Source organism: Lynx rufus, unplaced genomic scaffold, assembly GCF_022079265.1.
Source record: "Lynx rufus isolate CCGP_SWC_20201006 ecotype Redwood Valley unplaced genomic scaffold, mLynRuf1.p SCAF_1, whole genome shotgun sequence".
In the NCBI taxonomy this organism is placed as follows: Eukaryota; Metazoa; Chordata; class Mammalia; order Carnivora; family Felidae; genus Lynx; species Lynx rufus.
In genome coordinates this window covers 197221893-197248042 of record NW_025814823.1, presented here as the reverse complement: position 1 = coordinate 197248042, position 26150 = coordinate 197221893, and the positions used below count along the sequence as shown (strand labels likewise).

Below are 26150 nucleotides of genomic sequence, written 5' to 3'. Positions count from 1 at the left end.
ACCCAGGTGTCCTGCACCTGTTTGTAGTATCAGTGTAGAAATTAGAGTGTGGATTTAAAAAAGATGAATGAAAAAATCGATATGGTCTCAAGACTGAGGCTCTAAAAAGAGGGAAGCAGTTTGAACAAAAAACCAAACTTATCAGAAAAACAAATCCGATTCATTAGGCTCATGGCACTGCCTGTGTTGTGCTGCTAAGTACACATTTGGCATAATTTACCTCTTCTCAACCTTTCTTTGCTCAGCCGTGCAATTATGAGTGATTCCACAGAGAAAGAGAAGGAAAGGCTTGGGAAGAAAATACTAGTGCTATAAAGAAGTTCTTAGATGGATGAAATTTTAAAAGGTTGGGAAATGGGCACCCGGCTGGCTCAGTCGGTAGAGCATGTGACTCGATCACGGGGTCATGAGTTCAAACTACACATTGGGCGTAGAGCTTACTTTTATAAAATTTAAAAAAGATTGAAGGTTCGGTAATAACTGTAATAGCCACCTCGTCTGGTTTTGCGAGTTCAGCTCAGATGCTGTATTATGCAGCACTTTTTACAGATTATACTCTTTAATTCTTTCCCTTTGGGGCCTACAAATTACTAGAACATAACTACATGGTGGACATTTATCATTTTCCTGATTGCCCAGCCTCCAAACTGCCTTTGTAAGTGTGGAGAGCAGGGCCCTGCATCTCACTCAAGGAAGCCAAAAATGTTCCCTGATCGCTGACTGTTTGGGACTCAGGCATGACCGATCAGCCAATCCCACCTGGATCACGATTCTAGAGGTAGGAGCCAAGAGAAGCAGGCAATGTACAGAACTTATTCCGGTAGTGGTGGCACGCGATATCTGGTGGCAGCAATGACAGCTGGGTCAGTTGTAGCACCCGTCCTCAGTGCATTGCCGATGTCCAGAAGCAGCGTTTTTCCTCTCGTGTGGTTTCCTCTGCGGGTCTGGCCCCCTAGCCTCCCTTCACACCTATCTGGTTCTCCAGCCTGTCCATTGATTCTCTGAGCTCAGTACTATTCAATAAATTCCTTTGATGCTTCAGTTAACCAGAAGCAGTGAGTATCGCTTGCAGCAAAAAGACTCTGGCTGGTACGTAATCTTTAGATCGTGCACCATCCAAAAGGGTCTAATGCCGCTGCTTTTTTTTTTTTTTAAAGATTATTCATTTTAGTAGTAAATAATATTTTTTCAAGATTATTTAAAGATTAAAAAAAATTTTTTTTAATGTTTATTTATTTTTGAGACAGAGAGAGACAGAGCATGAACAGGGGAGGGTCAGAGAGAGAGGGAGACACAGAATCTGAAGCAGGCTCCAGGCTCTGAGCTGTCAGCACAGAGCACAATGTGGGGCTCAAACCCACGAACCGTGAGATCATGACCTGGGCTAAAGTCGGACGCCCAACCGACTGAGCCACCCAGGCGCCCCTAAAGATTTTTTTTAAAGATTATTTATTTAAGTAATCTCTGCACTCAACGTGGGGGTTCAATTCATGACCCCAAGACAAAGAGTCGCATGCTCATCTAACTAAGTCAGCCAGGCGCCCCTGAGGCCACCGCTTTTAATACAGATCTCCAGATAAAGTCGTGGTCAAATTTGCAACTGGTCTGGGAGTTGTTGCAACTGGCTCCTTTGAAGCCCACGCATCTCAGGCAAAATGTTTGCTGCCCCATCCTAACTAAACCACTTCTTCCTGTGTCTCCCACAACTTCTTCATCACACTCATCCACCCAGTCGATCAACACTTATTCAGCACCTACTGTATACAAGGCAACACGGCAGGCACTGAGAGGCACCCAAAGATCAATAAGCTGTAGCCCTAACGGTATACTTTTGAATTTTGAGCTAGGTAAATACATTTTCTTTTCAAAAAAGAAATTTGAAAATTGATCACTGTTAAAAAAAAAAAAATTAAAAAAAAAAAAAAAAGGGGCGCCTGGGTGGCGCAGTCGGTTAGGCGTCCGACTTCAGCCAGGTCACGATCTCGCGGTCCGGGAGTTCGAGCCCCGCGTCGGGCTCTGGGCTGATGGCTCAGAGCCTGGAGCCTGTTTCCAATTCTGTGTCTCCCTCTCTCTCTGCCCCTCCCCCGTTCATGCTCTGTCTCTCTCTGTCCCAAAAATAAATAAACGTTGAAAAAAAAATTTAAAAAAAGAAAATTGATCACTGTTGAGGATAGAAGAGAAGAGGAACTTTTAATTTGAAGTAGTGTCACTGGGGGCAAGGTGATGTCCATTCATTTGTGTATTTTCTAGAAACCAGTTCCAATCCTCCGTTCGAGGTTTCCAGTTTGAAAACAAACAAGTAGCTGTCTAGAGCACCGAGAAAAGAATGCCTCCTCCGAAGTTGGCAGTTCTAGATTGCTGCGCAACAAAGTATTTGTGACCTAGGATAAGAAATGGGATATTAGTGTTAGTACCTTAGGAATTTAACTCAAGATAAATCCGGAGTCCTCAAACAGAATCTAAGAAACATCAGTTTCAAATGAAAATACTATCCAGCTTGTCTCCTTTTTCCTTAAATTACCAAATAAGTCCTTCTTGCGGAATTGGGACCCCGCTACCCCTGAGACTCCAGTGATACAGCAGTTGCCCGGGGAGTGTTGACACTTGTGTCTGAAATCACAGAATATTCAACACAAGCAAGGAGGAAAGGTGCACATTAATAATATAAAGCGGAACAGAGAGAGCAGCTGATTCCATACTCCCAAGAAAAGACTGGTCACACACACACACACACACACTCTTTACAGGAACAGAACTGAGGTGTTGAGCATGCAAGACTTTCCCCACAAACAGAAAGTCTAATTTATTTTTTATTAAAAAAAATTTTTTTTTAATTTATTTTTGAGACAGAGAGAGACAGAGCATGAGCGGGGAAGGGACAGAGAGAGCGGGAGACACAGAATCGGAAGCAGGCTCCAGGCTCCAAGCTGTCAGCACAGAGCCCGACATGGGGCTCGAACTCACAGACTGCAAGATCATGACCTGAGCTGAAGTCGGACGCTCAACCGACTGAGCCACCCAGGCGCCCCAGAAAGTCTGATTTAGAAGTCAGCCTTGCTTTGGGGTCAGGTCTTCACTCCTGGGGGGCTTTGGGTATGTCACTTAAGCACTCTGGGATTCCATTTCCCTCCAGAATTCCTTCAGAATGGGAAGAAAACTTAGAGATTCCTAACCCAGTCTAACTTTTACAGGACTCTTCTTTGAAGCATTCCTGATAAGCCTCTCTGCTTGAATGTTGACTATTTTAAAACATTTTTTTTTATTATTGAAATATAGTTGACATGCAATGTTATATTTTGTTTTTGTTGTTGTTTTGAAGTTCATGTATTTATTTTTAATAATCTCTACACCCAACGTGGGGCTCAAACTCACAACCCCGAGATCAAGAGTCACATGCTCTTCCAACTGAGCCAGCCAGGTGCCCTACAATGTTATATTTTGAATGCTGACCCTTAATGGCACTTTCTCCAGGCGCTGATACCACTTGTGAAATGTTCTGTTGGAGAAATTCTGCCTTATGTGTTGCAATGTGTCTGTCCTTCATAGATTTCCCCATGCTAGTGACCTCTCAGGTCATACGCGCCAAGTCTAATCCAAGGACAGCTCTTTCAGAAAGCTCTCACCTTCCTTTGTTTTTCTTGTCTACAGAATAAACCACCCTCTCCCCTTCCGTTTTTCTCATCCATCACATTGAAGACAACCTCATTTTGGTCTTCATATTTTTATAGGTGTAGAGTAGAGATGAAGCACCCTGAGGCCTCAGAGAGTCTGAATTTGAATACTGGTTCTGCTGCTTTGTAGCTATGCCATAGTGGACAAGTTACTTTTCATTTCTGGCCTCAGTGTCTCTCAAAGGAGGATAATATTAACAATAATGAGAAGTATACCTATTGCATAGAGAAGTTGTGAATGAAGTTAATGAAAAAATACAAGTAAAATGTTTAGTATAGTGCTTGGCACTTAGTAAGCAATGCTACTACTGCTGTCATTAATAATAATAAAAAATAATAAGCCCTAATAACGAGAATAAGAATAAGGATTAGGACCGAGAAGATTTAAGAAAGTTAATCTAGTCGATTCCTAACCCCACAAACAAGGTTTGGTTGCCCTGATGGGGAACCTTTTTCAAAGCAATTATCACATTTTTTTTTCTTGCAATTATCATTTTAGTGTTCACTGACCCCCTTCACCCACCACCCCCCTAAGAGGACGGGGACCTTTTCTGCCCCGTGGACTGCTGAATACTTAGTGCCTAGAACAGCGTCCCATTTCACAGCAGGGAGAGAATGGAGAACACCTTCAAATCACAGAAAAGGAGACTCGGGGGCAGGGAGACTGACAGATTTGTCTAAAACTGACTTCACGGGAGGCCTGGGTAAGAACCCAGAGGTCCTAGGCAGCGAACTCTCGGAATGAAATCGAGGTCCAGCCCTAATGTCCAGTGCTTCGGGCCGGGGCACAGATAATACAGATATTCAGTGATCCAGGGGTCAACATTCCCACCGGGTGGCCTAAGCGCTGGCCCGGGTGTTGGGGGTGCCGCGCCCCCGGCGAGAAGACGGCTGAACTAGAAGGCAGGGTGGGCGGGCCCCCGGGCGCGCTAGGCGCTCAGCAGCTCTCCGCGCTGGCGGCGGGCCAAGGCCAGGGCCACCCCGGTCCGGCCCGGCCGGGTCCCGGGCGCAGCGAGTGGAAAACAACCTGGCCGCAGACAATTGACAAAGGCGCGAGAGCGGGCCGCCCTTCCGCGGCGCACGCACGCGCGCAGCGTGGGCAGAGCCGCGCCCGCCCGCGCCCTCCGTGGGACCCGCGGCACCGAGGCCCAGACGCGGCGCGGGGCAGGGGAGCCGGGCGCCCCTGGCGCCCCCGCGGCTGCGTCGCCGGAGGCAGAGATCCGCGAGGTGAGGGCTGCCGACTATTGGGGCGGGGTGGGCGCGGAGACGGGGGGCGCTCGGATTCAAGTGGGGAGGTGGGGAGCGCGGAAGCCGCGACGCCCGGTCCCAGGTGGCGCGGTGAGCTTTGTTTGCGTCACGGGTCTTAAGGGCATGCTGGCAACCTGATCCATGTGACCTTTTACAGGTGGAAAACTAAGGCCCAGAGAGGTAAGGTGGCCTAAAAAACAAAAACTTAACCCCTGCCTGCTTCACTGTAGGATTTGGGGTGACTTTTAATAAGAACCCATAGGTTAAAACAATGGAAAATGCAAACACTATTAAAGAATCTTTGAGAAGGAAAATATAATTGTGACTAGTCAGTCCAGGCCAGGGGAAAGGGGAAAGGAAATTTGCCTCCCTGCGGTGAGCTGCCTTGGCCAAGGATCCCCAGGAAGGTTGTGCCAAAGCTGGGACGGAGAGCCGAGAGCCGGGGCTGTCCCGCTCCCCCTACAGTGCTCCGTGCACAGTGAGCGCTCAAAACTTGGAGGGGAGTAGAGAAACTTGACAGCAGCCTGCCCACATGCTTAACCTTCTGGGGATCCCCGACCCTTTGGAAATCTCTCCCCGCCCCAAGGTTCACACATAACCTTGCACACGGTTTCAGGTTTGAATGAAGCATTCTGCTGTAAGAAGTGACTGAAGGCTGGCTTTCAGGCTGTGCTGTTCGGAGCATTCTTTTGCTCCTTTAAAGGGAGGCAGCTGGGAAAGAAGTGAGTCCAATTGGACAGTCAGTCCAGTGTCCTGACCCTGCTAGCTGTGTGACCTTGGACCAGTAGTTTAACCTCTCCAGGGCCCAGTTTTACCTGTGCAATAGGGGTAAGATTGTCTGCTTCATCCTTCACGTTATATTCAGACTTAAGAATGAAGGCTGAGCCCTTCTGTGCTGGTGCACAGAATCCAGTGGCCCGCTGCTGTGCCAGTTAGGAAAGGTGATGCCCTGGGAGAAATCGGGCTGTGTCTGAAATAATTAAAAAAACTATAAACATGAAACTCCAGAGTGAACCTGTTATGGCTTAGAAGCAGCAGCGCATGTTGTGATGACGATAGCCTAAATAAAACCATAGCAATGCCTAGCATCAGTATTTGGCCCAAGGTGAAATGCTGAGAGTAGAAGCTACCAGACATTCTTTTTTTTTTTTTTTAATTTTTAAATGTTTATTTATTTTTGAGAGAGAAAGAGAGAGAGAGAGAGGGAGAGAGAGCACGAGTGGGGGAGGGGCAGAGAGAGAGGGAGACACAGAATCCGAAGCAGGCTCCAGGCTCTGAGCTGTCGGCACAGAGCCGGACGCGGGGCTCGAACTCACAGATCACGAGATCATGACCTGAGCCGAAGTCTGATGCTGAACCAACTGAGCCACCCAGGTGCCTCTGAGAGAGAGAGAGAGCCCCACGCAGGCTCCACACACAGTGTGGAGCCCAACTCAGGGCTTGATCCCATCAACCCTCAGGGATGATGACCTGAGGCTAAATCAAGAGTTGGACTCTCAACCCACTGAGCCCCTGGGGTGCCCTGAAGCTATCAGACATTCTAACAAGGACGGTTTATTGGGCCTTGCTTGCCTTTTTCGGATGGAGCCAACACCTGCATAGCTTGGTTTTCCATGAGAGGATAGAGAAGGGCATACATGGGGGCCTGGGCAACACACAGTCTTACCAGGTGATGGGGGCTCAGCTGAGTCCCTGCCAGGGGACAGGAGTTGCTGGCAGCTGGCTCTCATCCCTCTTCGATCAGCAGCTTGCCATGGTAAACAGTGCTTCCGTTGAGTCTATTCTAGATCAAATAAATGGCTTTTTATTTAACTCCTGAGGCGGGTGTTTGAGCGCTGTAACTGAAGCAAAATGGCGTTTGTTGAGCTTGATTGTCCAAAGCCTATTGGTTGTTCATTAGGAGTTTTAAAGTCTGTGGATCCAAAATTGTGAGGACAGGGCCTGGGCAGGCCTACTTACCTATAAAAAGAACTGCTCTTACAAAAGGCTGTGTGGTCTCCTTTCTCTACCATTTTAGGCCTTGCAAATAGAGTCAGGGAAATATGGCTTAGGGCAAATAGCTGCTATTTAATTTGGATTAAGACACACACTACCTGTCTGGTGGCTTACATTCCTCTCTGGGTATTTATAAAGGAGAGTTTTTCCTCGGAAACAGAGAATGTGTATGCGTGCATCTGGGATGCCTCTTGCCTCCTCTCTGTCTCACCTTCAGCCAGTCATTTCTCAACCTTTTTTCTTTTTTGCAAGCTCAGGGACTTTGGCAAGTTCCTTCCCTTCCCGGCTCTGTGGCCTGATTTTGTTTCACAGTAACTCTGTTACAAAGTTGTTTTTTCTCTTAAAGTAAGTGGTACACCCATGGCGAGGCTTGAACTCATAACCCCAAGATCAAGAGTCACCTGTTCTACCAACTGAACCAGCCAGGCGCTCCTACAAAGTTTTTTCTCTAAAAAAATTTTTTAAAATGTTTGTTTTTCGAGAGAGAGAGACTGTGAGCAGGGGCAGGGCAGAGAGAGGGAGACACAGAATCTGAAACAGGCTCCAGGCTCTGAGCTGTCAGCAGAGAGCCCGATGCGGGGCTGGAACTCACGGACCGCGAGATCATGACCTGAACCGAAGTCAGATGCTCAACCGACTGAACCACCCAGGTGCCCCTAGAAAGTTTTTTCTAATTTGACCTTTAGGTTCCAAACGTTTGGTGCCCCATAGGACGACATCAGGCAAACGTGCTCACTCCCTCAGGCCAAGGTTCTTCCTTATTTGAACACAGCCCACGCAGGCCTTTCCAGACTGGCTGTCTTCATTCTTTAAACAGTTCTTTAGTAGGAAAAGCAGAATTTCTCAAGAAAGGATCTACAGACTACTTGCATCAGAATCACTTAGGGACTTGCTGAAATGAGCCATCCCTGACCTCCTGAATCAGAATCTTCAAGAGTGGGGACAGGGCACCAGCGTGGCTCAGTCAGTTGGGCTCTTGGTTTCGGCGCAGGTCATGATCTCATGGCACAGAGCCTGCTTGGCATTCTTTGTCTCTCTCCTCTCTCTCTGCCTCACCCCCACCCCCACCCCTTCTCCTGCTCTTTCTCGAATGAACATTAAATACGTACATACATAATAAACTTAAAAAAAAAATCTTCAAGAATGGGGGCAAGAATTTGCCTGCCTGACCAGCGCTCCTGACGGTTCTTATGCACCTTTGGTTATCAGTGTGTGTGTTGGAGGTGGGGATTGGTAATGGGGGACTACATATTCTTTATAACATTCCGTATCGTTTGTCTAAATTATGTAAGGAGTGAGAGCCTCTTTTGTAATTTGAACAAACCATAATGTCCAAGGAGGACATATGGGTGGCAAGTAAGCACTTGAAAAGATGCTGCAGATAATTCATCATTAGGGAAATGCATGTCAAAACCATAATGAGATATCACTTGCTACCTATTAGGATGGCTAAAATTAAAAAGACTGACTAGAGGATAACTGATGAGGATGTGGAGGAACTAGAAGTCACATACACTGTTGGTGGAAATGTAAAGGGGTACCACCACTTTTGAAAAGTTTGACATTTTCTTAAAAAGTTAAAGGGGCGCCTGGGTGGCTCAGTCAGTGAAGCATCCAGCTTCGCTCAGGTCATGATCTCACGGTCCGTGAGTTCGAGCCCCGCGTCGGGCTCTGTGCTGACAGCTCAGAGCCTGGAGCCTGCCTCAATTCTGTGTCTCCCTCTCTTTCTGCTCCCCCCCCCGCCCCGCCCCCCGCACTCATGCGCGCACACACTCTCTCTCTCTCTCTCTCAAAGATAAATAATAAACATTAAAACATTGAAATGTAAGTCATGTAAGCCAGACAGTACATCTCTCCGTCTAGCTCTGTTGTAATAAATGGAAAACAACCAATTGTTTATCCAGTGTGATAAATAGAAAACAACCATTGTGCTATATTCATGCAGTCGAATACCACTCAGCATTTAAAAAGTAATGAACTCTTGATACATGCCACAACATGGATAGATCTCAAAAGAATTCTGCTCAAAAGAGAAGAAAAAGGCCAGACCAAAAAGAGCCCATACTCTGTAATTCCACTGATATAAAATTCGAGGGGGGTTTGCTATCTCTCACCTGACCTTGAGCTTTTTGGTGGCCCCTGAGAGTTGTATATGATTATACTAGTCTGACTCCATTTGTTACAGTGCCATTGGCAATTTGATCATTATTCTGCTGGTTCATCCGCATCATTCATTCATTCAATTAATTGAGCACTTACCATATGCTAGATCTGGAGTCGGCACTAGGTGATGTGTTGGAAAACAGATGTGATCCTCCCCCTGGCGGGGCTTACACTTTATTGAATGAACCTGTAAAACAAATAGAATAAGAAAAATAATTACTGGGGGGGGGGGGGGGAAAGGAGTAGTTTTTTGGAAGGAGGATGGGAATCAAGGGAAAGCTTGTCTGGGTTCCAAGCAGTCAGTTGCATGTTTTTGAAAGACGCTCCACTCTGGTGCTGTGCATCCAGTCAGGAGACTTAGCAGTCTTCCAGCAGAAAGGTGGTGGAGGTTTAGACTCAGGTGGTCTTGGAGATGGAAAGCACTGGAAGGACTGACAGATGACCTTAAGCAAACTGAGCAGATAACAGAGGTTGACACTGATCAACATTTTTGAATTGTGTAGTTTTATCAGTTTTTAGTTCATATTATTGTGCTGTGATTCCCCCCACCTTCAGTCCCAACCTCCATCACCCTTGTCTTACTTCCTAGAGAGACTCCTTCAAAGGGGCACCTGGGCAGCTCAGTTAGTGAAGCATCTGACTCTTGGTTTCAGCTCAGGTCATGATTGCACAGTTCGTGAGTTCAAGCCCTGAGTTGCTGACAGTGCGGAGCCTGCTTGGGGTTTTCTCACTGCCTCTCCCCTGCTCGTGCTCTCTCTCTCTCTCAAAATAAATAAATAAACTTAAAAAATATATAAATCTTTAAAAGAGAGAGAGAGAGAGAGATAGACAGACAGACACTCTCTAGAAAGACGTCATCACCTTGTGGGGCCAGTTACCCTAGCTTACAGCATTCCTTTGATCCACTGGCCTAGTTGCCTTTCAGTAAGAGAATGAGGATAGTCTGGCATGACCTGTTATTCTGTTTTTGTTTTTTCTTCACCTATGCTGGCTCCCAGTGATCTCGGTTTCCCTTTCTAATGGCTGGCAGGCCATCTGTTTTACTCAGGTGGCAGAAACCCAGCTCAGAGTGGCCAAGTCTGAAGAGGCATGGGGAAAGAAAATGTACTAGCTCATGAAAAAATCCAAAGTCGGGGCGCCTGGGTGGCGCAGTCGGTTAAGCGTCCGACTTCAGCCAGGTCACGATCTCGCGGTCCGGGAGTTCGAGCCCCGCGTCGGGCTCTGGGCTGATGGCTCAGAGCCTGGAGCCTGTTTCCGATTCTGTGTCTCCCTCTCTCTCTGCCCCTCCCCCGTTCATGCTCTGTCTCTCTCTGTCCCAAAAATAAATAAACGTTGAAAAAAAAAATTAAAAAAAAAAAAAATCCAAAGTCAATCGGTGTCCATCACGGCTGGACTGAGTAATGTCATCAAGGCTCAGTCTCATGATCCCTCCATTCTCAGCTCCATTTCTTTGGTGTTAGCGGCATCCTGAGTCAGGCTCTGGTGTATCGTTCCTATTACTTAGTATTGTCATCATAATCAACTCTTCTTGCCGTCTGCTTGAATGTGACCAGCCAAGTGTCCTTAGACATTTCTTGATCCACTGGACCCATGGTGATGCTATCCTTTACCGTTTGACCTTAAGAGTAACAAAAGCAACTGCTACAATTACTGATAACTTACCTTATACCAGGCGCTCTGTTGAGACACTTTACATGGGTTATCTTATGAAACCTTATAATCACCCTACAAAGAAGGTTATATCATTATCCCAGAAAAGCCAGCCAGTTGACTGCAGAATCAGAATTTGAAATCAGGTTTCCCTGCTCCAGGGTCTGGGCACCAAGCTTTCACACTGACTGCCTCCTAAGTCCCTCTTTAGGGCTGAGAAGAGGAAAGCAAAGCCATCAAATAGTGTGCCTATTTCTTACTTTTTCTGAACATGCATCTTAAAATATACGTGGCAGTCATAGTAGGGGCAGAGCTTTGGAAGTTATTCTTATAATTTAAAAAAAAATTTTTTTAAACGTTTATTTATTTTTGAGACAGAGAGAGACAGAGCATGAACGGGGGAGGGTCAGAGAGAGAGGGAGACACAGAATCTGAAACGGGCTCCAGGCTCTGAGCGGTCAGCACAGAGCCCGACGCGGGGCTCGAACTCACGGACCTTGAGATCGTGACCTGAGCCGAAGTCGGCCGCTTAACCGACTGAGCCACCCAAGAGCCCGTTATTCTTATAATTTTATCAGTCCCAGCTCCTTCTGGGTGTTTAGCGTTTTGGAAGCTCTTTGTAGAGGACCTTCCTCTCTGACTGTCGTGTATGTCTTTGTAATTTTTTTTTTAAGTTTTTTTTTAATGTTTATTTATTTTAGAGAGAGAGAGAGAGAGAGAGAGAGAGTGGGGGGACAGAGAGAGAGGGAGACATAGAATCTGAAGCAGGCTCCAGGCTTATCAGCACAGAGCCCGACGCAGGGCTCGAACTCACAAACTGTGAGATCATGACCTGAGCCAAAGTCGGACGCTTAACCGACTGAGCCACCCAGGCGCCTCCCCCCCTTTTTTAATTTTTACTTTGTGTGTGTGTGTATATGTTTTTATAAACCAGGCACCAGGTTAAGCAGGATCCTAGCGTGGCTACTCTTGTTTCTATAGGTGTTTCCTTCCTTTGTTTTTCAACAAAGTATTTTGCTATCATGATGCTTGAACTGCACCTTTGACAATCTTCCATGAACCCTCATTTTTACAGTCTCAGACCAGATGCACACATCTTACTTTTTTTTTTTTAATCTTAAGTATTGAAATTGATCTCTATCTAAAATCTGGGGTGGGAGGCTCATGGATGTTGGACTTTCTCTTCTGTGACATTTTATCTTCTGAAAGAACTTTAAGGTGACAGTTTCCCTTTCCCCAGGGATCTACTTCTTCTGTTCAGTTCTTTGGACCGGTCTGACTTATATATTCTTTAAATTATTTTTTAAATAATCTCTAAACGTGGGGCTCGAACTCACAGCTCTGGTATCAAGAGTCATATGCTCCACCGACCGAGCCATCCCTGGTTAGAATTAGATTTGATGCATCATTTCCCCTTGTCACTTCTTCTGTCTTGAAAGGGATGAAATAATCAGGATGTCCATAACATTTACCGAGTTAGTCCTTCTGCTTTTAGTGGAAAGAAACTTGGGGCAAATAACCAGATGTTTTATTTTTTTAATTATTTTTTTTAAATCAATTTTTTTTGAGTCTGAACATTTAAAATTTTTTTTAATGTTTATTTATTTATTTTTTTTTTTTTTAATTTTTTTTTCAACGTTTTTATTTATTTTTGGGACAGACAGAGACAGAGCATGAACGGGGGAGGGGCAGAGAGAGAGGGAGACACAGAATCGGAAACAGGCTCCAGGCTCCGAGCCATCAGCCCAGAGCCCGACGCGGGGCTCGAACTCACAGACCGTGAGATCGTGACCTGGCTGAAGTCGGACGCTCAACCGACTGCGCCACCCAGGCGCCCCAAATGTTTATTTATTTTTGAGACAGAGAGAGACAGAGCGTGAATGGGGGAGGGTCAGAGAGAGGGAGACACAGAATCCGAAACAGGCTCCAGGCTCTGAGCCGTCAGCACAGAGCCCGATGCGGGGCTCGAACTCACGGACCGTGAGATCGTGACCTGAGCTGAAGTCGGACGCTTAACCGACTGCGCCACCCAGGCGCCCCAATAACCAGAGGTTTTAAATACCCTGTCCTTATTGTAGATCTGTTTCTTTTCTTGATCTTTATATCCTCAGAATCTAGGAAAGTGCTTGGCATAAGGTAGCTGCTCCAAATGTTTATTGAATGAACGTGTGCTACAGAAAGAGCTGTTTTACACCATCCTGGAGTCTGAAGCTGTGGCTGCAGAACATTCAACAGGCATTTAAAAAAAAAAAATTGTTTTTTTAGTTTATTTATTTATTTTGAGAGAGAGAGAAAGCGAGCCTGAGTGGAGGAGGGGCACAGAGAGAGGGTGAGAGAGAATCCCAAGCGGGCTCCACGCTGTCAGCACAGAGCCCAATGTGGGGCTCGATCTCACAGACGGTGAGATCATGACCTGAGCCAAAATCAAGGGTTGGACGCTTAACCACCTGAGCCACCCAAGTGCCCCATGAACAGACTTTTTTTTTTTTTTTTTTTTTTTTTAGCACCGCCTGTATGCTAAACTGATGTTAGTTCTTAATTGGCTATTACAGGGCATGAAAGAGATCTCAGGAGTGAGCATGACTGGACTGTAAGAAAAGCCATGTTTTCTGAGCATGTTCTCTGAGACCCAGAGTTCTTATCAGGCCAGACCAGGAAATGGAACAGGGACACCCAGCCTGCTCTCCCAGGCTTTTGAGTTCCGCTTGTCCAGAGAGGGTTGCAATGATAGTGGAAAACGTAAGCTATGTAATATTTTGTTTGTTTTTAACTTTTTATTTTGAAATACATACAGGCAGGAATAAGGCGTACAGGCTTGTTTAACGGCAAGTTGCAAGGACAGTACCGGGGTTTCTGTATGCCCTTGACCAAGTTCCTCCAGTGGTTCTCTCTTATTGAAATATAGCACACTATCAAAACCAGGAAATTGGCATCGGCACACTATTTGTGAATGCTTGTTTTGTGTTATTATATCACATGGCAAATTTGTGTAACTATCACTTCGATTAAGACACACAGTTCTTTCTCGTGTTCTTTCTTTACAGTAACACCCCCATGCCCTTCCCCCTTGTCCCTAACCAGGTGACCCCTATCTGGCCTCTGTCTTTATAATTTCTTTTGTTACATAAGTGGAATCACACAGGGTGTGACATTTTGAGACACAGTATAATACCTTCAAGAGCCATCCAAGTTATTGCAATGTATCAGTATTTTATTCCCGGTTCCTTCTGGGTGATCAGTGATATTGGATCTACCACAGTTGTTGTTGTTTTAAAGCATTCACCTATTAAAACAACATTTTGAGGGGCGCCTGGGTGGCGCAGTCGGTTAGGCGTCCGACTTCAGCCAGGTCACGATCTCGCGGTCTGTGAGTTCGAGCCCCGCGTCAGGCTCTGGGCTGATGGCTCGGAGCCTGGAGCCTGTTTCCGATTCTGTGCCTCCCTCTCTCTCTGCCCCTCCCCCATTCATGCTCTGTCTCTCTCTGTCCCAAAAATAAATTAAAAAACGTTGAAAAAAAAAAAAAACACAACATTTTGATTGTTTCCAGTTTGACTATTACAAATCAAACTTGTACAAGCATTTGTGGATAGGTTTTTGTACGGACTTAAGTTTTCTTTCTCTGGAATAGATGTCCTGAGGTATGATCGCTGCTAAGTGTTTTTTTTGTTTTTTGTTTTTTTTTTTTACATTTATTTATTTTTGAGAGACAGAGAGAGACAGAGCACAAGTGGGGGAGGGGAAGAGAGAGAAGGAGACACAGAATCCGAAGCAGGCTCCAGGCTCTGAGCTGTCAGCACAGAGCCTGATGCGGGGCTTGAACCTGTGAACCGTGAGATCATGACCTGAGCCGAAGTTGGACGTTCAGCTGAGCCAGCCAGGTGCCCCTGTGTATGTTTCGTGTTTAAAGAAACTGAAAAACTATTTTCCAGAGTGGCTGTACCCCTTTATATTCCCGTCAGTAATATATGAGAGACCCAGTTTGCCCACATCCTTGCCAATAGTTAATGTTATTTTGGTGACAGCTTTATTGAGATATAATATGTATCATATCATTCGCCCATCGAGGATGCACAAATCAATGGTTTTTAGTATATTCACTGAGTTGTGCAACCATCACCACGATAAATTTAGAACATTTTCATCATCCCTAAAAGAAACCCTGTACCCCATAACCACCAATACCCCTATCCCTTCAGCCTAGGAAATCAATCATCTGCTTTCTGTTTCTACACATTCGCCTGTTCTGGACATTTCACATAAACCAAATCATAAAATAGGTGGTCCTTTATGACTGATTTCTTTGACTGACTTCTAGCATAATGTTTTCGAGATTCATCCATGTTGGAGCACGTATCAGGAGTACTTCCTTCCTTTTCATTGCCAAGTAATATATTTTTAAAGAAATAAAAGTGTGTTCCTTTCCATTACACAGACTATAAGAGATAACAAAATGCTGTTACAGAGAGGTTTTGCCAGGCCTGCTTGGAGGTCTAGATTTCAATTAACCTAAGTGCAAATTAATGCCATTTTAAATAGTTAGCAGTTCTCTATAAAGTATTTGTGCTTTTTGTTTATTTAGCAAGAGTTCTGAGTAGTGGAACCTGAGTAGTTCTCCTGAAATCCTGTTGGGATCTTTCTAGAGAACCTATGCTCTGGGTAGTGAGTGTCAGCGGATCAGGCCGGGGACAGGTCAGCAGGCCACAGGCAGTGTTCAGAAGCTGGAACAGAACTGTGCATCAGACAGATGCATTCCGAGAGCTTTCTAGGCCCATTGCTCTCCGCAGTCAGTTTACATAATATCTGATGGCCCAGGACAGAAATTTCTGCTGCTACTCATGCCTCCCAAAGGACCACTGACATCCGCAAGTGTCTTCAGTATTGTGAGGCACAGCGGGGGATATGAGGTGAATGGGTGTTTATCTTGTCTCTAAGTGCTTAGTGTCTGGCCAGGAAGATGAGGCCTAAATGCCCCTAAATAACCAAGTGCAAGTTTGAATGGGATGTGTGCCATTTTAAATACTAGGAAATATTTTAACCATCCAGAAAAAAAAACAAAGAACAGTGCAACAAATACCATGTTCTTACCATCTATCTATGTTTAATTTTAACGTTTTTGCCATATGTGCTTCATTATTTTTAAGCAACTAGAACCTCTCAGGTCCTCAGCAATAAAAAGGAAGGAACTGTTGATCCATTCAACGGTTTACAGGAATCTCCAGGGAATTGTGCTGATTGAATAAAGTCAGTCCTAAAAAGCTTACACGCTGTAATGATTTTGTTTACATACATTCTTAAAATGACAGGATTATAGAAATGGAGAACTGATTTCTTTTAATTTTTTTTTTTTTGATGTTTATTTTTGACAGAGAGAGAGGCAGAGCATGAGCAGGGGAGGGGCAGAGAGAGAGGGAGACACAGAATCCAAAGCAGGCTCCGGGCTCTGAGCTGTCAGCATAGTGCCCGACGTGGGGCTCGAACTCAAGAACTGTAAGATCATGACCTGAGCCGAAGTTGGACGCTTAACCGACTGAGCCACCCAGGCGCCCCAAGAGAACTGATTTCTTGGGAGCCAGGGGTTAAGGATGGGATGGGGTTGGGTGAAAAGGGACCCTTGTATCAATGCCAGTATCCTGGCTGTGAGATTGTGTTGCAAAATGTTACCATTGAGGAAACTGGGTAAAGGGTACATGGAACCAATGTATTACTTATTACAACTGCATGTGAATCTCTATCTCAAAATTAAAAGTTTAACTTAAAAAACCCCAACCCCTCAGATGCCATTAAGTCATTTTTGATACTGTCTTAAATTCTGTTTCTCTGCTTCCCTTTCCAGAGGTTACTACCATTTGAATTTATTGCTAATCACTTCCACAAACATTTAAAAAATTTTTTTTAATGTTTATTTATTTTTGAGAAATGAGAGAGAATGTGAGCCGAGGAGGGGCAGTGAGAGAGGAAGACAGAGGAGCTGAAGTGGGCTCTGTTCACAGAGAGCCCACTGGGAACCCACGAACTGTGAGATCATGACCTGATCGGAAGTCTGATGCTTAACCGACTGAGCCACGCCGGTGCCCCACTTCCACAAAATTTTCAATACTGGTGTTCCATATGTATATATCTCTAAACACTATCTAGCATTGTTTTACGTATTTTAAATTTTAGAAAATAGTATTATAATCTATGTGCCCTTCTGGAACTTTCTTTCAACCCCCCCCCCTTCTAGAACTTTCTTTTTTTTCCCTTTCTTTACAGTGTTTGTGAGGCTATCCATGTTGATACATGAATTTATAGTTTGTTCATTTTCACTGTTGTTCAGAATTCCATGATATGTATATATTACAAGTTATTTACCCACTCTCCTGTTGATGGACATTGAGATAGTTTCTAATTTCCAGTCATTATCAGCAGTGCTGGAGTGAACATTCTTGTGTCCATTTCTTGTGTATATGTGAAGAAGTTTCTTGAAGACAGGATATATCTAGGAGTAGACTGATTGGCCTGACAGTGTGAGCATTTTTAACTTTTCTAGTCATTGCCAAATTGCTCTTTGCAGTGGTTGTAATAATTTACATTACCGTATCAGTACATGAGACTTCCCCATTCACCTACAGTCTCACCATTTTTATATTTTGCCAATCTGATGAGCATGAAATGGTATCTCATGGCAGTTTTAATTATTCACATTTGCCTAGTTACTAGGGAATCTTTTCTTCTTTTTAAAATGTTTATTTATTTATTTTGAGAGAGAGAGAGAAAGAGATTCCCAAGCAGGCTCCACTCTCAGCACAGAGCCCGACTCAGGGATTGATCTCAGGACTGTGAGACCCTGACCTGAGCTGAAATCAAGAGTTGGATGCTTAACTGACTGAGCCACTCAGGCACCCCACAAGTGAGTCTTTTCTTTCGTGTGTTAGGCATTAAAAAAATGTTTTTTTAATGTTTATTCTTGAGAGAGAGAGAAAGGGAGAGAGACAGAGCATGAGTTGGGAGGGGCAGAGAGAGAGGGAGACACAGAATCCGAAGCAGGCTTTGGGCTCTGAGCTGTCAATACAGAGCCTGATGTGGGGCTCAAACTCATGAACTGTGAGATCGTGATCTGAGCCACAGTCGGATGCTAAACGACTGAGTCACCCAGTTGCCCCGTGTATTAGGCATTTTAATTTCTTCTTTTGTCAATACCTATTCACACCTCTGTCATCTGCAGTTTAGTTGGAGAGAACACAAGTCATTCTGTTTTAACTAGTCGGGTATTTAAAAGAGTGTATTAGGTGCTTACCATAGCAGCAGAGCGGCTGGACAAGCAGACCACAGAATAGGCCACTAGGAATGAATCCCAAGGCCATGCTACAGGAACGCCCCTCCTGAGGCATTGCTACCCTCTGCAACAATCAGGAAATTAGAGAATTGAGATGCTGCTGGCCCTACTGCTGGCTTCAGAATTCCATGACTTTAGCCACAATCTTTTGCCAGAATTGATGACTTTAAACCGTGCAGTACCTGCCCCATTAAATGGATATCTCAAGCATCACCTCTCTTCCTACTTAGCTCAGTTCTAAACTCAGTGCTCACGTGAGACCATCTGATTGGTGGGGCTGAAAACGCGTGTTGGAATGTTAGCTGCAAGGAAGCTGGGGTTTAGCTGTCCAATTTCAGTATTACGGGATGACTTAATAGGAGGAGGTTAACATTGACATTGAATGAACCAATATATTGTATGTGCAACAGTATGCTTTGTTTTTCTTTTAAATTGCCTGGCTTTAGTGATTCATAGAAGGTTCTTTATGTAGTGTAGATAATTAAACTTTTTGCAGGTTACATTCATCACAAATATCTTCTGGTTGGAGGCGTCTCTTTTCCTTTTGATTGTAGAATTGTTTGATGAACAGAACATTTCAATATTACTGTCATCAGATTTATCAGTCTTGTCCAATCTTTCCTTTTGGGGTTTCTTTTATGTCTTGTCAAAGAAATCCTCAGAGAGCATAAAAATATTTTCCTATGGGAGCGCCTAGGTGGCTCAGTCTGTTAAGTGTCTGACTCTTGATTTCAGCTCAGGTCATGGTCCCAGAGTTGTGGGATCCAGCCCCGCACTGGGCTCTAAGCTGAGGTGGAGCCTGCTTGGGATTCTCTCTCTCCCTTTCTCTGTGTCCCTCCCCGCCGGGCACACATGTACTCTCTCCCTCTCTCAAAATAAATAAACAAAAATATAAAAATATTTTTTCTATGTTTTCTTCCAAGAATTTTAGAGTTTCATATTTGACCTTTAGGTCTTTAACCATCTGGAGTTTATTTGAGTGTGATATGGGATTACATTTGTTTATTTTTCTATATGGGAGGCCGCTTATCCTATGACCATCCTTTTCTCAGTGACTTATACTCATGTCATATAAAACGTTTCCATTTTTATTGTTGGTCTATTTCTGGGCTGTCTAATCTGTCCTACTAATGTGTTTGCCCTGTATCAACACCATCCTTTTTAATTACTATTGGCTTTCAAGTAGATCTAGATATCTCATAGGACAGGTCCCCCCACCTTGTTCTTCAGGATTGCCTTAGCCAGTCTTAGCCTTTTACTCTTCCATATATGTTTTAGAATTATCTTGTTGTGTTTTAACAAAAAAGCAAAAAGTGAAACTCTGCTGGGAGTCTCACTGGAACTGGAATTGAATCTGGTTGGGGAAAATTTTTTTCTTTTCTTTATGATATTGAGTCTTCCTATCTATGAACATAGTGTATCCCTACTTATAATTGTTTCTTCAACTCAGTAAGTTCAATAAAGCTTTATAATTTTTTTCATAAAGGTCTTATATATCTTTTGTTAAATTAAGATATTTCAGAAGGAATAAATAATATTTGTCTTTATTATATGATCAAACCTTTTTATCTTTAAATTGCATTTAAAATATATTGTTGGTATATACAGTAATATGCTTTATTTTTGAATATTAATATCCAGCAAAATTGAGGAACTCTCACTTTTTCTTACATTTAGTTTTTAGTTCATATTAAAGCGATGAAAGCATATAATTTAAAGAGATGGGTGGTTGTATATTTGTTATGAAAAACAGAAACAGATGATTCTCTAATGTTTATTATGAAAAACAGCTTATTCTATTTCCTTCCTGACCCAGGCCTGACCAGGCAATTCCTTCTATCATTTTTCACTGATTATTTAAAACTTTATTTCCTTGTTTTTTTTGTTTTGTTTTGTCTTTTTACTTCCTTGTTTTTAAATAGCATGTATATACTGTTAATTCTTGAGCTTTTGATTTAGGTATTGTTCTTTGACTTTCTGCTATGGAAGATGAGGATTTAGGTTTTTGGTTTTTGTTTTTACTCCCCTGCCACTACGCATGTATACCCCTCCCATTATCGTATTCTCCCAGTATAGTTATACATAATATTAATTACATCACTTGTATTATAATGTGTGTAAATTGTATTTATAACTGAACCAGGCGGTAACATACAATTACTTTCATTTTTTCTGCACAGTTTTTTTTCTTTAACAACTGTGTTGTATTTGTTCTTTGGTTTGCCTCTTAGTTTTGTATGTATGATCTATGTGATTATCCCCTAAAGAAACACCATACTCTCTACCAATTCAATACATCTATTCTAAAGATATTCTATTACTTTCTGAAATACTCTAATTTGAACTGTTTGCCATCTGCCTGTAGCCAACGGTCAATCCTAGGATTTTCCTTCACCTGTCTGGGGATTTCCTTGGCTGCTCTCACATTTGACCACCAGTCCCCTGTACCCCATGTCTTTTTTTTTCTATTTATTTTGGTGGAGCACATTCTCCCATAGTTTCCTGAGAACAGGAACATAAAAAGATAAATTCTCTAGGCCTTCGAGCTTCTGCAGTTTCTCTTCAATGTGTTTAGATGTGAATTTTAAGTTTTTTTTTTTTTAACATTTATTTATTATTGAGAGACAGAGAGACACAGAGCATGAGCAAGGGAGGGGCCGAGAGACGGGGAGACCCAGAATCTGAAGCAGGGTCCAGGCTCTGAGCTGTCAGCACAGAACCCGGCGCAGGGCTCCAACTTACAAACTGCGAGATCATGACTTGAGCTGAAGTCGGTCACTTAACCAACTGAGCCACCCAGGCGCCCCATGGATGTGAATTTAAAAAAAAAACTTCTGAGAGGGACTTGTACTTCCTGGATCTAATAATTCATTTTTTAAAAAATGTTTATTTATTTTTGAGAGAGGGAGAAAGAGTGCAAGCTGGGGAGGGGCAGTGAGAGAGGGAGACAGAGGATCTGAACCGGGCTCTGTGCTAACAGCAGAGAACCTGATGAGGAGCTCAAACTCATGAACTGAGAGATCATTACCTGAGCTGAAGTCAGACGCTTAACTGACTGAGCCACTCAGGCGCCCCAAGAATTTATATTTTTTTTTAATAAATTCTGGACAATTCTTACTCTCATCTCTTTGAATATTGCCTGTTCTCTTTCTCTTTATTCTTGCCTTCTGGAACTCAGATTTGATGCATGAACCTTCTTATTTCAATATCCACATCCCTTAAATTCTTTTATATTTTCCATGTTTTTCTCTCTCTTTAGCAGTCTAGATAATTTCTTCAGATCTATATGCCCTTTTGCGATTTCTCTTTTCTAGATGTCTGTTAAATCTGCCCATTCAGGGGGTGCCGGGGTGGCTCAGTCAGTTAAGTGGCTCAGGTCATGATCTCAGGGTTCACAAGTTCAAGCCCTGCATCTGGCTCTGTGCTGACAGCTTCCAGAGTCTGCTTTGGATTCTGTGTCTCCCTCTTTCTTTCTCTCTCTGCCCCTCCCCTGCTTGCACTCTGTCTCTCTCAAAAATAAATAAACATTAAAAAATTAAAAAAAAATCTGCCCATTCAGTTTTTAATTTCAAAGGCTAAAATTTTAATTACTGTAAGTTTTATTTGGTGCTTTAAAAAATCATACAGGTCGGGGCGCTGGGGTGGCTCAGTCAGTTAAGCGGCTGACTTCAGCTCAGGTCATGATCTCACAGTTCGTGAGTTCAAGCCCCGCGTCCGGCTCTGTGCTGACAGCTCAGAGCCTGGACCCTGCTTCAGATTCTGTGTCTCCTCCTCTCTCTCTGCCCCTCCCCTGCTCATGCTCTGTCTCTATCTCTCAAGAATAATAAATAAACTTAAAAAAAATTAATTAAAAAATCATACAGGTCTTTTTTTTTATAATATGGGTTTTTTTTCCTGCTTGTTTTATACTTTGTATGTGATAGTTTGACTCTCTGATGTTCTTGGGGTCTAATCCTGCTCATTTTCATGGAGTTCTTATAATTTTGGATTGTCAACTCATCTTCAGGACAGGGTTATCTACTGGCGTACCACATGGGCTAGGCTAAGGATATATTCTTCTGGATACATTATATTTCTTTTTTTTTAATTAAATTTAATTTTTTTAATTAAAAAAATTTATATCCAAGTTAGTTAGCATATAGTGCAACACTGATTTCAGGAATAGATTCCTTAATGCCCCTTACCCATTTAGCCCATCCCCCCCTCCCACAACCCCTCCAGTAACCCTCAGTTTGTTCTGTCTATTTAAGAGTCTCTTATGTTTTGTTCCCCTCCCTGTTTTTATATTATTTTTGTTTCCCTTTCCTTATGTTCATCTGTTCTGTGTCTTAAAGTCCTCATATGAGTGAAGTCATATGATATTTATCTTTCTTGGACCAACTAATTTCGCTTAGCATAATACCCTCTAGTTCCCATCCACGTAGTTGCAAATGGCAAGATTTCATTCTTTTTGACTGCCGAGTAATACTCCATTGTGTAGATATACCATATCTTCTTTATCCATTCGTCCATCGATGGGCATTTGAGCTCTTTCCATACTTTGGCTATTGTTGATAGTACTGCTATAAACATGGGGGTGCATGTGCCCCTTCGAAACAGCACACCTGTATCCCTTGGATAAATACCTAGTAGTGCAATTGCTGGGTCCTAGGATAGTTCTATTTTTAATTTTTTGAGGAACCTCCATACTGTTTTCCAGAGTGGCTGCACCAGTTTGCATTCCCATGGAGACATTATCTTTCCATGGGCACTCAGAATAGCATTGGTCTACAACTGTTTCTGTTAATTTCACAGCTTTGGGTTATTTGGACCACATGTGTAATATCACTTTAAACCTAAAGCCCAGTGAAGGCAGGGCTACTTTTATGAATTTTCAGAGGGGATTTTTTTGGTCCTCTGTTGGACCCAGACCAAGATGACCTTATCTTCTGTGTGAGTGGGAGACTTTTTTTTTTTTTTTTTTTTTTGATGCACCATTTCATTGGAGTCTTTTGGTGTCCCAGTTCTGTGAAGAAGTTTGTCTCCTGCTCCGGCCTGAACACCAGCACCTAAGTCCCTGGTTCACTGAGTTTGGCTATATCCTCCTCCCTGCCCACCTCTCCACTTTGGGCCCCAGCTGCTCCTGCTCTGGTTTCTAGTTCCCTCTATTTGGGGGCCCTGCTATTCCCTTTATTCTCTTGCAAGCCTCACCAGGCTGTGAAAAGGAAGTTGGTTATACCTGATCCAGCATTTCTGGGTGTTTTGTAGTAGGGGTTTTTCAGGCCGTGTTGTCCACAGTATTGCCATTTGTACTTTTAAACCTAGAGATAAAGGGGTCATGGGAGTTTCAATGAGGGAAATTCCATCTGGCTGGGAGGATCAGGAAAGGCCTTAGGTAAGATGAATGTCCAAGGATAGTGTCCTGGGAGGGGGGCACAGCAGGTGCAAAAGCACAGAGGCAGGAAGTGAGTGTGCGCGCATGGAGGAAAGCACGTAGCTCTCTTTTGCTGAGAATGTCTGTGGAAGGGAAAAATGAGGTTGGAGCCGGACCCCAGAGCAGCAGGGAGCTGTTAAAGCCTCACAGCATGGAACGCCGTGATCACAAGCTTCAATTCAGGAAGTTTAAACTGGAAGCACATCCAGGATGAATGGGTGTGGGGAGCAGCAGGAGGGACAGGGGTTTGGACTTGGAAAGGTACTCCTGGAGGCTATGGAGATAGCCCAGGGGATGGGTTGTGAGGCCTGAATGAGGTAGTGGGGGTAGAAAGGAGGCAGTCCCTGGGATAGAGGGTGCGATAGACTTGGCTGAACCAGATAAATAAATCTGGGTCAAGAGCTGGGGGTGGAGGGGGATGGAATAGAAGAAAAGCTAGGCAAGCACATTATCTGGATCCTGGAAAATGTCAACAATGATCTGAGCTGCGTTCTGCCTTTTAAGATTATTCAGATACTGCCCACAAATGCTAACACATAGTTCATCTTGCAGTATGTAAGCTAGAGATGTTTTTAGGCCACTTGATGAATAGTCGTCTTTGGATTAGAGACAGCATGTTCCAGCAGAGCTCCCGGAAGTGAGTTGGGATATGTTTGCCTTTCCTAGAACCTGCTGACATGGCTGAACATGGGACTGATGAGCCGTCCTCCAGTACAGAGAGTCCCGATGGAGAAGGTCGGGACTCTGGGGACAGATTGTTGCTGCATCAGAGGCTGGCTGTCAGAGAGCTCATTGACACCGAGGCCTCCTACCTGCACATGCTCCAGCTCTGTGCCTCAGACATCAGGAGCCGCCTGCAGCAGGTACCTGGGTGGGGCTGCGCACAGCCTCCCTTTACAGGGGCAAACGTGGGTCCTGGCTTCTGAGACCGCACGTCTGTTCCCGGGGCAGGCTTGATGGAGGGGAAGGCGTGGCGGGCGTGAAGTCACCTGGATGTAAGCCCCGGTACTTCCCTTTATTGGCCATGCCACCTCCAGCAAAGCCTTTAACACACTGAAGGCTCCGTGTATTCATCTGCTGAATGGAGAGGAGTAATCGCCTCAGAGAATTAAATGAGCTGATGGATAAAATAGCCCTTTATCAGATTTAGAACAGATTGCTTAAAGTGACCTATACTATTTTTAAAAAAATGCTTATGTGTTTATTTTTGAGAGAGAGTGTGAGTGCATGTGAGCAGAGGGGAGAGGGCAGAGAGAGGGGGTGGGGTGGGGGTGGGGGGGAAGGTGGAGTGGCAGAGAGAATCCCAAACAGGCTCCTTGCTGTCAGTGCAGAGCCTGACAATGGGCTCGAACTCATGAACTGTGAGATCATGACCTGAGCTGAAATCAAGAGTTGGATGGTTATCTGACCGTGCCCCACCAGGCGCTCCCAAAACTGACCTATATTCTAATTGTCTCATTTAGGAGATGGTAACCTGGAGAAGTTTTCACTATGATGGGTTTTTACATCTTTTTTTCTCCTGATTTCAGAAATAATACAGGCTCTCTTTATAAGATGTTAAGAATCCCTTAGCATGTAAGCTCAGTTAGGGCAATGCCTGTTTAGTTCAATATATCCCCCAGTTCTGGACACATAAATAATAGGCTTCGGTTCATTTTTTCTTGAATGAATGAAATACTCAAGTAGGAAATGTGGAAGGTGAAAGGCCTCTCATATTTTACCCTCCAGAAATGAGGATTTTTCTCTGTAGGCATTAAACAAAAAATATAGATTGTTACTTACTCTAACAAAAATAAGAGCCTACTCTAGATATTTTTCTACAGTTAGCTTTTCCTACTTGATTTTGCATTCAGGATAGACACACACACGCACACACACACACAATGTCCTGTATGTGCCTGTGCACATATATAGATGTCCTGCATTCTGTCTCACGGTGGTACCACCAGTTAATAGTGGCTGGAGTTCAGAATACATTTCAAGGTAATGGTGGTGGGGGCCAAGTATATCAGAGCTTGAAGGAAGTCCAGCTTCCCACCCTTATATGACAGATGGGGAAACTGAGAGCAGAAAAATGATAGCCGCCAGCAAATCTAGGGGAAAAAAACCCAGTTCAGCTTTCATTCCATGCTGAGCACTCCATCCCTTCCTGTTTCCCCAGAGTGACAAGAGTACCTAATTTATACCTAATTTATAAAATTTTTCTAAGCCTCGCAGACATTCCACTGGGGCGGTCTCTCCAAAAGTCATAGGCCCCTGATGGTGTGAATGTTCTGGACTGCTCTCCAAAGCCGGTGAATAGAGCCACTCAACCCAAATCCCAGAGACTCCTATGGCTCCTTTGTTTCTTCTAGCTGCCCCAGGGAGACCTGGATGTCCTGTTCTCAAACATCGATGATGTCATTGAAGTGAACAGCAAATTTCTTCACGATCTCCAAGAGACAGCATCCAGGGAAGACGAACAAGTGCACTCAATTGGTAAGCAAAAGACAAGGCAGCTGTCAGCCTCAGATTCCCACGGAATTGTCCTCAGCATGTGGGCATTGCTGAACCGCCTCCAGAATTCCAGGGAAATGCAAATCAATGGGAGCTTCTTTTGGGGATTCCTGAAACACAGCGTGTCAGAGCTGGTAGGACTCTCAGATAATATCCAGCCCAGTCCCATCACTTTACAGAAGAGAAGACTGGGGCCCAG

The 26150-nt window shown here is 44.0% G+C and overlaps 1 protein-coding gene across 1 annotated transcript in view; it reads left to right on the top strand.

Annotated features, from left to right (window-relative positions):
- Positions 1 to 4828: 4828 nt before the first annotated feature.
- ARHGEF37 (Rho guanine nucleotide exchange factor 37) overlaps positions 4829 to 26150 on the top strand; it is a 58161-nt gene continuing 36839 nt past the window's right edge. Inside the window, exons 1-3 of the mRNA XM_047092471.1 lie at positions 4829 to 4898; positions 24122 to 24318; positions 25810 to 25933. Coding sequence (XP_046948427.1) covers positions 24133 to 24318; positions 25810 to 25933 — 310 coding nt within the window. The 5' untranslated portion in view covers positions 4829 to 4898; positions 24122 to 24132. The remainder of the gene's footprint in view (positions 4899 to 24121; positions 24319 to 25809; positions 25934 to 26150) is intronic.